The 14,111-nt window shown below is 41.3% G+C and overlaps 1 protein-coding gene across 2 annotated transcripts in view; it reads right to left on the bottom strand.

Annotated features, from left to right (window-relative positions):
• The window catches only part of LOC139738051 (uncharacterized), a 187,391-nt gene that overhangs the window by 50,035 nt on the left and 123,245 nt on the right, over positions 1-14,111 (bottom strand). For both annotated transcript variants that reach the window (XM_071648714.1, XM_071648713.1), the window contains exons 6-8: positions 8,996-9,991; positions 8,153-8,242; positions 5,106-5,159 (exon numbers count right to left, since the gene is read on the bottom strand). In XM_071648714.1, the coding sequence (XP_071504815.1) occupies positions 5,106-5,159; positions 8,153-8,242; positions 8,996-9,991 (1,140 nt within the window). The remainder of the gene's footprint in view (positions 1-5,105; positions 5,160-8,152; positions 8,243-8,995; positions 9,992-14,111) is intronic.

Here is a 14,111-nt window from a genome sequence, read left to right on the forward strand (position 1 = left end):
TTTTCTTAAATGGGTGCAAGAAACCAGGATATTTATTTTCTTCATTACCATTTTCACTAAATACACTTCTTTCAAAAATACCAACAACACATGATTCAAATTCCTTCAGCCTGATGAAGCCAGAATACTTATACAGCCCAGAACACTAGATGGCGCTGTTTACAAATCACCCCCAGTGGTCTGATTGACTCACAGACTGATTTACGAAGACCACGAGTGCATAAGAGGGGTCAAATCTTGGTGTGTCAATATCTGCCTGCCTCCCTGCCTGCCTTCTCATCTGCGAAATACTAGCATGACATCACGTATGTCATAGCCCTCATTTGTGTCATGCGTGGAACATCATCGCCACTTTCACAGTTATTTCTAACGAAGAATCATTTTCTCCAAGACCCACTCCCACTTGCAAATATATCATGGACACTTTCTCCTTCATGTGTCTTTCAGAGGCAGGGGAAGTCACTATCTTCAAGGTGATGCAAATCATGTTATGGGCTGTGTTGAGGGCAAAGGAGGTGAGAGCATCTTACAAAAAGATACGACATCATCACCACACGTCCAAAGCTGCTCTTGGGCATCGTCCACTGAGCACAAAACCTTAGAAACTCTGACCATCACACTGTCACATCCCTGCTCTTAGCCCGAATCAATTTCAGACTTTCATTAAATTCTCAGGGAAAATATTATTTAGGAGTACAAAATGAAAGGAAGTGGATATATTTCCAGTGGAGTTTTCATTCTGAACATGGAGGGTTGTTGTTCTTTTTGTTTCTTTAAAACAAGGGTTACTAAAGGAGCCATGTATTTTTCTTGATAAGAACTATTATCTGACAAAAAAAAAAAGAACCCCCTCAGAACCTCTAACTTCCCTCTGTACCACCATCATCCCGAAACACGTCAGTGGCTTTTCCACCTGCCGCTACGCTCCAGGAATGTTGATTTCAAACTGTCAACACCTGCCCAACGAACGGCACGATGCTAAATTAACATCTCAGAGCTTGTCACTTTCGCTCTTCCGCCCCCTTACCCTCCCCTACACCCCATCCTTCCCCCCTCCCCTCTCCTATTCCTTTCTTCCCCCCACCAGCACCTGCTGGGTGGCGTACTTGTCGGCTGCTGAGCAAACTTCCACTCCGCTGCTTGTCCCCTTTCATGTGGCTATCACCGCCTTGTCACTTGGAATTTCCTCCCCCCCGACTTTCTGATCTCCATAACCAGGCAAAGAGAAACCATTGGTGCAGAGAGGACAAAATATCATTACTTCCATCCCTTTCACTTCTACCACCTCCATGAGACTTTCCTGGCCATGATTCGCATTTACGTTTCCGTACGTTTGTATATTATGTAGCAGCACTTCTAGTATATGTCAAATGATAATGAATGCACGACTGGAACCAGTACCCTCCTTTTTCAGAAGAAAAGTCTGTGATTTCCAACAGTGGATAATGATGTACACAGCACATTAGCATTACAGGAGCCAATATTATCACATAAACTACTTCTGTACAAGATCAGTCGATCACATAATGAAAGAACTCCTAAATATACCCTGAACACAGTATGATCCCTTCTTTCAATGCATCTTGTGTAAAAATACCAAAATGAGTGGGCTTCCTCATCATAGAGTTTGTTATGACCCTGAATACAGCACAGTTTTCTGATTCATCTTCACCTACACACTTTATATTTAGCTATGGAGAGAAGATGATGAAAACATATTCCCCATTCCCTATCAACTCCCAAACACATAGGAGTTAAGGCCTTCTTCTGTGCTCACATGTTTTTACTTGTTCTTGTTTCCTTTTTCTCTTTCTTTTTTTTTACCCTTAACCAAAGAACCATATTCCATACATACCTTAAAGAAACCATGGACAACATGTTTGTGTTTTCCCACCATTGGTTATTCTCTATCAATGCAAAGATGAAATCTTGTTCTTTGCATCTTTAAGACGGATAATGTCAGACGAAACTATTTTTTTCGATACTGCCGAATGACTTTATCCTTCTATCTAACTAATCCCAATGGGATGGAGATTAAGAGTTTCTCTGTCCCCATGGTCGGGGGGGGGGGGGGGGGGGGGGGGGAGAGAGAGAAGGGGGTACCTATGCTGTAAGCCTATACCAAGTGATGGTGGATGATCACATGACAAGGAGTATGAAAAGACTCAAACCCTAGAGACTGTAGATATTAATCCCTCACAACTAGAGGTGGAAAAGTAGAATCACCTGTTAAAAAATCTCAACACTAGCACCAGCATTTGAAAGGGAGATGAACACCAATTTTAAAACAAAGTGTCATATTTTGGGATGAATTGGTGAAGCACAAAAAGTACTCTAATAAACATTGGAAAGGGATAGTCCCTTCTATGTTGGACCATATATTCGGAACAAACTACCTGAAAATATTACATAAAAGTCCAACTTCGCAAACTCTGAACTAATCTTACATCACATTTGTTCATATCAGTATATCAGTAGATAGTGTATTGTTCCACATTGACCTTCTATTTTTGTTTTGAAAGATGACTATGCTTCATACTGCACTGTGCTCTGAACACCCATGTATGGTGGATACCATGTTTGAAAAATAAGCATTATTAACATTGTTATCATTTATATTATTATCATGAATATTGTTATCATTATTATCATCATTATCATCATCATCATCATTGTTATTGATATCAGGAGCAGCAGCATCATTGGCACTGTTATAACAATCTAAAGCTCTACAAAGATAAGCTTGGACTCTTGACAGGATCTCATTCATAAAGGAACTGCATTAATCCCTTATCAAGTACAAACACATTAGCTCCTACATTTCCAAACATAACTTTCCCGTGATCTCTAAATCAAAGTGGAACCTTCACTTTGAGCTAATCTTAGCAGGACACACAATACACAAAAAGGAGAAACAGAAATAGACAGTTTTCCCACATAAAAAATCATTTCACATCATAGCTACAGTGTTTCCAAAGCAAGACCTTTCCAAGCAAACACAGATGTGAACGACCTTTACAGGATGCTGTAATCACACAGCCCTGAACATGCTACTAGGTATCAAGGTTATAGTGCATAATTTGTCGATGGTAGTCCTATTGCTGTGATTACTTGGTAGTAAAGGATACTTATATGTTGAAGTAACATTGGTTATTTTGCAATTGTGCTATTTTGGAGAATGTCACTGTTTTAATTTTGTAGAGTTTAATGTTTATTTCCACAGAACAAAACAAACACTTCCAGCTGGTAAGTCAAGCCTTTAGAGTCCCCAAGGATATATCACCTCTTTAGGATACAACATCCCAAAAGAATATAGCTATCTGATTGGTCGATTGCTCATCATGTGACACGTAATTAAAAGTTCCACTGCACACTGTTGTTGTTAACAGTATAATTTGGTTTGAGCGAAAATGGATATTGCATGGGTGATGTTACCAATTTTCATTGACTCCCGTTTTAAGCTCATGAGCAAGTCATAGTTCTTGTTCCACTGCACAGCTCTGATGTCACAATATACAAACTTTGCTGTGGGCACTCATGATCAACAGTTTCAAGTACACACTCTGTCACTCATTTTATTGTACACAACTTGCATCCGATCAGTTTCGCATACAACTGACTGTACTGTAACTGTGCTACTCATTCGCCTTTCATGAAAATTTCTGTACAAAATTCAAGAATCTGAGTGAACCACATCTGTTGATGTCTGAGGTGTTGTGTAATACAAATAGGGTATGGTCTTTACTCGTGCAATGGAACAAAATTTTGTGCTCAGTGAAAGATAAGGAGCACTATTTAACTCGGCTTTGCCTTAATGAATAGGGTGCCTCTATCTTTCACCTTGTGCGAAATCTTGAGTCCTTTCACTACTTGTACAATATATTATGAGAGTATATTCTAGCAGTACATTGTTTCCATTGGTGTGTTCTGTAAATGCATCAATGCAACATCACTCACATGAGGATTCACTGTAAATACACAGCTCACATCTGTGCATGCTCAATACATGATTTATACTGTTTACATTATTTGGTAAACTTGTTATGGCCTAGGGGTACTTCTGGCTACCATTTGTGACATATAGACTTGAAAGACAAGGGTTTCAACCCTTGAAGTGCCCAATTAAAGTATCCCAAATGGATTTAACAATAAGGAACAAATGTACACAAAACATAACCAAGAAGAGTGCCTTTTATACAAGAGTTAGATACTGCAGTCGTCCATTAACTTGGTGATTTGTTAATGTTTATGTGACTGCTATGGCTTCTACTCTATCTTGTTTATATATTTATATTTTTTTTTTCTATCATGGCTTACATCAACTATCTTCTTATTGTTTATCATAACCTGCAATGTGAAAGAGACTGATTGGGACAAAATGAAAGCATTTCTTTTTAAACCAAACTTCCAACTATGTTTTAAGATCACCTCGTTGGCTGAAGTATGCAACAAAATCCTTCTCTTACAGCTAGAATGGACTTGGACTAAACTCGTCGCTCAGTTATCATAATTAAAGCACAAACTGGTAGTGCTCTTAACTCAGTGATAATCTTTGGACGTAACGAGGACCACATGTGCCACAATGATGAGGTGTGACATCTCACTTCAGCCGAGCGAAAACATTATCGCAATCGGGCAATCGTCGAAAATTTCCCCGCTTCCCCTTTGGATTCCATCGGGGGGTTTAAAAGGAGGAAGTCTTTAAATGCCTCCCAGCGCACAATCGCACAATTTCATCAAGGCATGCAGATGAAAAGTCTAATCAAATGAAACACAGGGCTATGCTCTAGATGTAAAGGTCAATTCTGCTTCATCAGTCTACTCATAATATTTGTGCTGAACAACTGGTATGATAAAAACCCCGCTGACAGCACAGGATTTTACGGGGTTGCTCTTTGTGATAAATTATCTTTAAAGATCAAGAGAGTTAAGGGACAACATCACTCAGAAACAAAATTAGCTATTGCACAATATCACCTCCTTTCCTGTTTCCTTTGACAGAAGAGATCCCATATAACATGTGTAGGTAAACAATCCACAGGATACTGCTTAAGCTTTATATCCAATATTTTGATGATCTATTTATTACTCTGATAAATATTTACCTCTTGATCTGAGACCATCATCATCAGCCAACCATTCTTGAGATGCAGAAGACCCTGTGTGTAGCATGGAGAGGGAGAAAATAAGGATTTATGGATTAGAACGATCCAGGCAGACAGATAAATAGATATGATGCATATACACATAATATTACATATATAAATAGATGTATAAGCAGATGGATTCACAGATAAACGAGTAGATTGACAGATAGTAGTTAGATAGACATATAAGTAGATAAACATGTAAGTGGATACATAAATAGACAAATAAATATATTTATATATGCATATACACAGCTAACATATACAAAATAGATGTATAAACAGATGGAGTCACACATAGACAAGCAGATGAATAGATAGTAGATAGTAAGATAGACAGATAGGTTAGAAAGACAGATAAGTAGAATTACAGATAAGACAGATAACCAGGGTTTAACAGATGGCTTTATGCATATAAACATATAATTAATATAACAAATATACACATTTAGATGTATCATATTATGTAGATGGATAGATTGAACGAGAAACAAAAAATGTAGTTCAAATACAATCAAACAAAGGAAAGGATAGAAAAGAAGAGATACAGTGATGAATAAAGAATGAAACACAGACATACAACACCAAGGCAAAGTGATGAGAGTAATATTGCGGAACAGACATACGGACAGACGAAGGACAGAAGGGAAAGACAGACAAACAGTCAACACCAATCACAGTCAATATTCATCTCAATTACTGCAGCTCTGGGCGATAGCAATTCCATACGCCAGACGGCAGACATGTATGTCAGATTCGAAATGGATTTTCAGTGCGTTTGGGGTATCGCCTGAAATAGTGAATGGTACCATAAGGCAGGCACTGGGGCATAGTGCATGTCTCCACAGTGACAAGAATGTCTAGAAAAGTGGAACATATAAATATTGTATGTGTGCATCATAAATGTTTGAGACAGTAATAACCATATGCTCAAATCAAATATCATCATAATGTCTACTGCCATCACTATAGAGAGAAAATTTCTGACAGTCTTGTAGCGCTTCCACTTCCACTCTTGAAAAGAAAAGTGCTCTTCTCATGATAAACAGGGACAAAAACTCCATTTACAAGAAAGCAATGAATTCATTTTTGTGTCTTCTTTATCTAGGAGATATGAACCATACACAAAACTCTTTTCTGTGTGTATGTAGAGTTTCCATGTTGCGGAGAGTATCTGCACGTTTTCTGTGGTCTTTTTAAACCTATGATCGCCACCATGTTTAACCAAGAGCTGAAGCACAGTGCTTACAAAGCAGCAGACTATGCAGAGAAAAAAATGAGTGGCATTTTGAAATATGTGCACCATCCAATCCCTTATGCCAGACTCTGTAGTCATGATGGTGAGAGGAGGAGATGACTTTTGAGATGAGCCGGCGAGACTGAAAGTGGAGAGAGAATGAGAAAAGAAGGGGGGGGGGAAGAAGGAATCAATCTGGCGCACATCGGGCGAATCGATTTCCACTAATAATCGCGGCTTGATAGGCAGATTTTTGTCGTGTCGCACTAATTTGGGGGAAGATAGAGATGGCATTTCAAGCTCGCGACTCCATTTTCTCCGCAAATTCCACAATCTTGAGTGAAATCCCTTTCACCAGCTGGGTGGATTCTATTCACAAAAATGCAACCAGCCCCGGCCAAAAGTGCTGTTCAGAGTCGTTTTGGATGAAACATACCAGTCTGGGTACAAATGTTGAGCAAATACATGTATCTGAATTTTGACTGTCTCTGAAATATTACCCTGAAGAAAACTTCCATAATTTTCTTTCCCACACCTCAACTATGACTCATCAACAATCTTCTGTGAAGTTTAATGACAAAAATATTGACATTTTTACATGAGTTCAAGAAGTAGGTATATGTATGTATATATATAAATATATATATATATATATATATATATATATATATATATATATATCCCCACTTCACAAACTCCTTACATGAACCGTTGATATAATCATGACAATGTGGCACGAATGACAAATTTATCACGCAAAACTTAACGTTTTGATTGTAATCCCTGTCATTGATCGCGGAGTAGAGTACAATGGGGCAAACAACAACACATTTAATAAGCTCGCCACCACGAGGCTGGAAAAGAGCTGCCCAGAGTTCAAAGTGCATATCGCTGCAAGGTGCGATCTCTAAACCTTGCCGGCGTTAAAAGGCAGAGCATTATGACATGGAATTCAGCATGTATACACTGATGTTTACAATGTGAATGCACTAGAAAAGACTGCACATGATATGCACACAGTGACATCCCACATACATCAGCAAATTTGACAGCAAGTTTGTCTAAAATTCCACTATACAGTTAGAGCTCTTGGAGATTCATTTAGAAAATGAAATTGAACCCATTGCCCATGGGTACAGAGTGAGCTTTGTACAAAGGCTATGGGGACTTCAGGATCTTGTAAGAAATGGGTTAACCCTTTCTGTGCCACGGACTTTGAACAGTGTGTACAATGATACAGGTTTTTTGTGTCAATGAGCACTCAAAGCAGACAATGGGTTAAATGACAGCAAGTACAAAGTCTCCGCCCTCCTTTCCATCTTACCCTCTCCTCAGCTTCCACTCCGCTGGATATCACCGGATGCTGCAAGCAACCACGGCAGTCGTCGTCATGGCGATTGTTCACGAGATACCCATCACACATCACCATCATCATTTTTTTCTCTTCCATGGGCTGCATATCCTCATACGACATCCTCGGCACATGCCAAAACGTGTGTGTGTGTGCGGGGCAATATTCTGTGTATACCCCACAGCAATGCAGGTTTTCATTTCAAATTTTTACAGGCGGTAAAATAGCCATAATATGCAAAGACAATAAGCACTTCATCTTTTGGAAAAAAAAAATGTATCAAATGATAGCATCCTGGAACAAGCCTGGCCTAGCTCCTTTGAATTTCCAAACCGAGGCAAATTTTTTACTGCTGCTCCTGGTGGTTTGTAGGAAAGAAAAGGGGGAAGAGAGAGAGAGAATGTTTGTGTTGCTCACCGGAAATGTTTCTGCGATCTCTTTCCGCTTCACGTCCTCGTTGTCTGCAAGATTCGGGTCTGAGTTGCTGCGTTTTAATCTCGGCGGGCTCTGCGATGACAAAACAAGAGACAGGAAGAGGGACCAATTAGACCAGAACACAGATGCAAGAGGGGACAGATTGGAAGGGAATGAAACATTTAAAAAGACAATCACACACTCACAGAGATCACATGTAACGTGACAAATTGAAACATATGGTAAGGGGAACAGGGGGAAAGAAAGCTCGTTAAAGAGAATATTGGACATGTAGAAACTACTATTACATGATTGAATCGTCACGTCTGACATTCCAGGACAGAAATCTTACTTGGTCCAAAAACTTTAATCTAGGACACAACTGTCAACTGATAGCACAGATGTATGTGAGTGAGTGTGTGTGTGTGTGGGGGGGGGGGGGGGCTGTGAGCTCTGCCCTTACATAAGGAATAGAGGACTTTTCAATTTGCTTCTAGAAAACATATATCATGCCCTCGTTCGGCACAATAAATCAACCAACAAAGGCTGTGAATAAATTTTCACATCAGTTCCAAACTGTATGTAATAAGACATACTGTACACGTACGTAAGTAATTCATTGCACTTCAGTAATAAACTTTAGCTGAAGAATCATCATTTTCACTGTTATATGTGCGAGTCTCTGATTTTTCAAAGTGTGACAGTCTGTGTCTGTAGTGATAGTTGACTGGTTTCAGGTTTAAAGGTGTGCATGACTTGCCAAATAATTTTACTTCTGAACTTTTGTTTTTCCTCTCACAAATGGGGTATGAGTTTTAAAGTTATACATGACTTGGCAATCTTTACCTCTGAACTTTTGCTTTTCCTCTCAGAAATAGGGAAGGGAACTGTGCTGCCATCAAGGGTGTGCCTATTCCGCCTCTCCTGAGCGTGGCGTCTCCTCTCTATCGTCCTCTTGCTGGGCGACTGTGTCTCTCCCTGGATCAGATCTTTGTTTAGCCTGAAACGCCCTCTCTTTGGCACATCCATGCGCTGCAGCTCCTCCTGTGACAGCAGGTTCTGTGAGTTCGTGTCAGCTTTGGACGGCTGCGATTTTTTCGTGAGGGACTCGGTGGTGGACTGGGAATCGGTTGGAGACATGCTCCGCTCGCTGGTGCTGGACTTGCGTGATGACGAGGCCTGGTGCGTCGGCGAGGATCGAGGCGAGAGGTCCTTGTAGACATTGTTATTGTTTCTGTGCAATGAGGTCTCCACTGTGCTGGAGTGGGCTGGGAGTGACTCCCGCTGCGATTTCGTGCTGGGATCGGTTGTCCCAAGCTCACGCTCCAGGTCTGCTAGTCCTGACTCTGAGGGTCGACTACGTAAGGAAGAACTACCAGAATACACATAGCTAGAGCCGTCTGATAACGGTCTCTTCGTTGAATCGCCCTTCCCTTCCAGTCCCTCACTCTTGCTGTATGCCTTTGATTCCGTCCTGCCCGATGCCGTGTGTCGCCGAACGAGTCTGTCCTCTCGGTGTCTCTCGGTCGATGAGGACGTGGGGTCCATTCCTGTGGGCGGCTTCCTTGACACCTGCCGCTTATCGTACTTCTCTGGCCGCTGCTCGAGGGCGCTATGCGAGCGCCGCAGGTTGGACTTCTCCTTGCGGGCCGCCTTGCTGGTCGCTGTCAGGATGTCGGTGGTGTCCCGAGCTGTGGTCGTCAGGATGTCGCTGGGCTCATCTCGGCTCTCCACTGCCAAGTCGTGGTCCATCTCAGACAGCTTTGACGCAGGGTCATCGTTTGATGGAGGCACGTCAGGCTTCGCCTCGGCTTCCTCAATCTTCTGAGGTGAGTCAGAGTCCTGCATCAAAAGTCAAAGATTGAGAAGGCAGTCTTTAGTATCCAATCATAATCCTCAATTTCTATGTCAAAAATCCTTTTAAAAACAAACACACAAAACTGTCCATCTGAACAAGTGAAGCATTCATGTTAACTTCTTAACATTTCTGATGTAATAATCTTGTTGTAGAATTTCATCACATGCTCCATCAATACATTTTAATCTCAAGAAATATTCATGTAATGCCTATCACAGAGTTCAGGCTAATATAACACTAACAGCAAGGGCTTGGTCGACACAACATCCCCCCCCCCCCCAACATGCAACTGAAAGAACAAAAGAGTGTCTGCAGTAGCTCAACTTGTCGAAAGCTTACTGTGAATGCAACCACTGGGGGGCAAATCATGTTTGGTAACATTCATGTCACTCCAGATTAACCCCGGATAAAACATGGGGGACCCCCTTGCCCCATAGAGGTTGAGGATTGAGGGCTGGAGGTTGGTAGGGGGGGGGGGGGGCGGAGGGAGAGGGAGGTGTGTGCAGGGGTATCATCCCACAACACGCATTCCTCCTGGTTCAAGGGTCGGATGTTCGGCAATCCATCATTGGACAAGGAGCAGGGGAGCAGAGTCAACGCTGAGGTTTGATGGGCTGGGGTTGGGCTGGCGGCAGGGCGTGGAAAGCATGTCATCTTGGATTTATGCCACCAAAAGAGATCCCGGTATAAATTCCCTCTCTCGAGGGAGCCCTGGGTATACTTTGGGCACCAGTGATAATGGGATACCCTCTCCCCTCCCTCTTTTTCTTCCAGCATTATAGCATAGATGTACTGATACAAATCATTTTATCCCACAAAGCTGTTAACATGTCTGTTCTCATCTGGTAATTGGGCTGCTTGAAAGAGTCCATCTGGATGAAAAGAATTCTTGATATTCACATCCTTGTCACTGATTGCTCTTTGCACAATGATTTAATGTCCACTGTGTCTTCAATACCAGACCTTCACTTTTAAGCGTTAGCCTGCATTCAGATGAGGGGATCGATGGGATATATGCATTAAATGTCATGTTCTCACCCACAAAGGGTTTAAAACAGTTGCATGGAGGTAAAATACACCAAGGATCATTTTCACAGCATCATCTTGCAATATTGAGAAAAGCAGCTAAATATCTTACAGTGATTTAGCTGCTCACAAATGTCAAGATCAACAGCTGAAGCTACAATCCAACTTTCATCAAAATCAATTTCCTGGATTAATAGTATCCCTATGAATCTATCATATTTAATGTCAGTCGTATTCGGATATGCTCATTTATAATCCAGAAGGGGTTAACTCAGTAGGCCTACAATGTATAAGGTCTATAGACTCATATTATTCTGGTTCCCAAGTGATTATAACTTTGATTCTTGTCATCTATAGGCCTAAAGGAAAGCTATTAAACACAAAATGAAGATGGTGTATAATACTGATGACAAGGCTCAAAATGAAAAGAAAAGTATAATTGAACAAAAATCTATATTTTTCACTGATGTAAGGTTCTGGTTATATTTGCCAGATGTTTAATGTCTGAATACATTTGAAGAACTGTTTTGTCAAATGCAGTTTAGATGTCCTGGAAAAGAAAAAGAATAATATTGTGGAATTCCATCAACATTTCTTTTTATACTGTTCTACTGCTTTGTCATCACAAGTTGTTGAACAGTTCCCACCTTGTGAGGGCAGCACACTGAATTAGCCAGAATTTTAATGATTTACCACTTTTGAAAAGACTGTCCTAAGAATTTATACCAGAGTGTCTCTTTATGCATTAATACTAAATCCACATACAAGTCTAGGGGAAAACATCCCTTTTAATAGCCAAGGAAAGGGGTGAGTAGCATCTGATTTGTTTGTTACTGTAAATGGGCAAGCATGCTTGAACTCCACAGTAGCCGCAGGCCACAATATTTTGCCAATATCTAAAGAGGAAGACAAGGCAGGATGCGCTACGGCTGCGTGGCAACGACCGAAGGCGCCAGCCATCATAAGATGTCTATCTGGTGAGGATGCTGCAGTTAAACATGACTAGAGATAATTTTCTTGCTCCACTGGCTTCTCCTCAAGGCACCTTTCTGCATGACGGCACTCTGCGATCAACCGTGTGCAAGTCCGAGGAAAAGGTGATGCCATTCCACGAGTAATGGCTTGTTACGCTGCATGAAATGATAGCTTTGGCTTTGAATGAATTGTCACAATGGTCACACAGTTGAGTTGCAAATTTTGCTCTCTTCCTTACCTTGGGAAACACTTTCCCTCTTGCTCTTTATATCAACACAAAGCAGAGAGAGAGAGTTTGCTGCTACTGAATTGACTGTAGACAGATAATACTTACAGCAAGCACTAACATGTACCAATTTCCTTCAACAAAATTTTGAGAGAGTGTTTTTGGGGTTTTTTTTCAGCCACCTGACTTCAAGAAGTATATCATGCATGAAACACAAAATATGACACCTGCACACCACTGGACTCTTTTTCTTGTATGGAAGACGCTTAAAAAATTTCAAACACAGAGAAGAAGAAAAAACTGATTCACAGTCTTTTCTTTTCAACGTGTGAAACCTGAAGATAACTCAATCCACGACTTGACAGATGCTCATCTGTGAAATCATATTGGATCTACTTGATGTGCTTTTACAAGAATATCACAACCAAACTAGCATATGACACACATGGCAAATATTTCCTGATGCCCTCAGCTGCCTACCAAGCAGGGTATATGCCCTTAGACTAGGAGGGGACTGGCCCCAACATGCTCCACACCTGGACACCGTCAAACTTGGAATAGGCCACAAACCTGGAACTCCATCCAGTATGTTAAAACTGCTTAATGCATTCTATATAGCTGCATTTGTTTGGATTAATGCCACAACTAAACACAGATGTCATGATTTGTTTGTAATAATGGGGTTATCATGATATTCCCAGGCACACTTCGCCAATCAAAACCACTAGAAGCTGGTATTCATCTGCAATTACTTCCTTCTGTAGTAATAATAGCTATCAAACCCATGCACTTCTGTCCTATTGAATGACAATCACACCACAGCCCTTGCTAATGACTCCATTCTCCTCGCTATGCAGACTCTCATATTACTATTACCACTACTGCACACAAATGTTTTTCTTTCAGCAATTTTCTTCTTGGTCTCACATCCACATCAGTCCTTTCGTAAGTGTACTGTACTTCCATCTGAGGTTTTGATGTTTAGGTCAAATTCTGCCCCCTCTCCTCCACCATCACTTTATCAGGTGAAGACTGTCAAAATAGCTCACCCGGATGCAAACAGAACCACTTCACCAAAAATAAAACCTTACATTACCAAAGCGACTACAAATAAAGTATTTTAAGTGGAGGAGGTGACAGTAGATTACACAGTCTTTGTGAACTCTACTTTATAACCTGGTCTGAGATACACTATGAAAACCTATTTCTGATGTGGTCACACACCTGACCTTGTCTCAGGCCTGAATAACCAAGGAGATATTCTGGGAGACGAAAAAAAAAAATCACCTTCCCTCCCTTTTGACACTTTCTGGCTTGACTGTCACATACTTCTGATCCCTCTTAATCCCCAGCCTTGACATCCAAGGGTGGGGGGGGGGGGGGGGAGGAGAAATATACACCAGGGGTAGGGGAATCAATGAAAGAGTGGGGAGGGGAGGGGGACTGGGAAGTAAGCAGGAAAGGGAGAAGGAGAGGAAGATTGGCTTTGTAAGGAGGAGGCCCCCTGTAATTCACTCCTTTAATACCTTAAGATTCACTCGTTGAGGTATACCTTACAAGAAGGCTAGGAGGCCCCTGGGCAGATGCCCTGGGCTGCACTAACATTAACTCTAGCAGCCCCCCCCCCCCCTTCCCCTTTTCCCCCCTACGTGACTTAACACAGCAAACTGATCCCATGTAAGAAAACTTACGACCCATCTTCTTTATTTATTTAGTCCCTCCATTCTACCCCCTTCTATCAAACCATCCCAGTTGCGGCACTTCGAGCCAGTCATTAATCACATCGCAACAAATGACGGGCGATTTTTCGTCTGAACACATCATTAACGTCCTAATGGCCCAAAGTGGAGACTGAGCTTCACATAACCCAGAGTGAA

Source organism: Diadema antillarum, unplaced genomic scaffold, assembly GCF_040938485.1.
Source record: "Diadema antillarum isolate AM-2024a unplaced genomic scaffold, OU_Dant_1.0 seq00000720_RagTag, whole genome shotgun sequence".
Lineage (NCBI taxonomy): Eukaryota > Metazoa > Echinodermata > Echinoidea > Diadematoida > Diadematidae > Diadema > Diadema antillarum.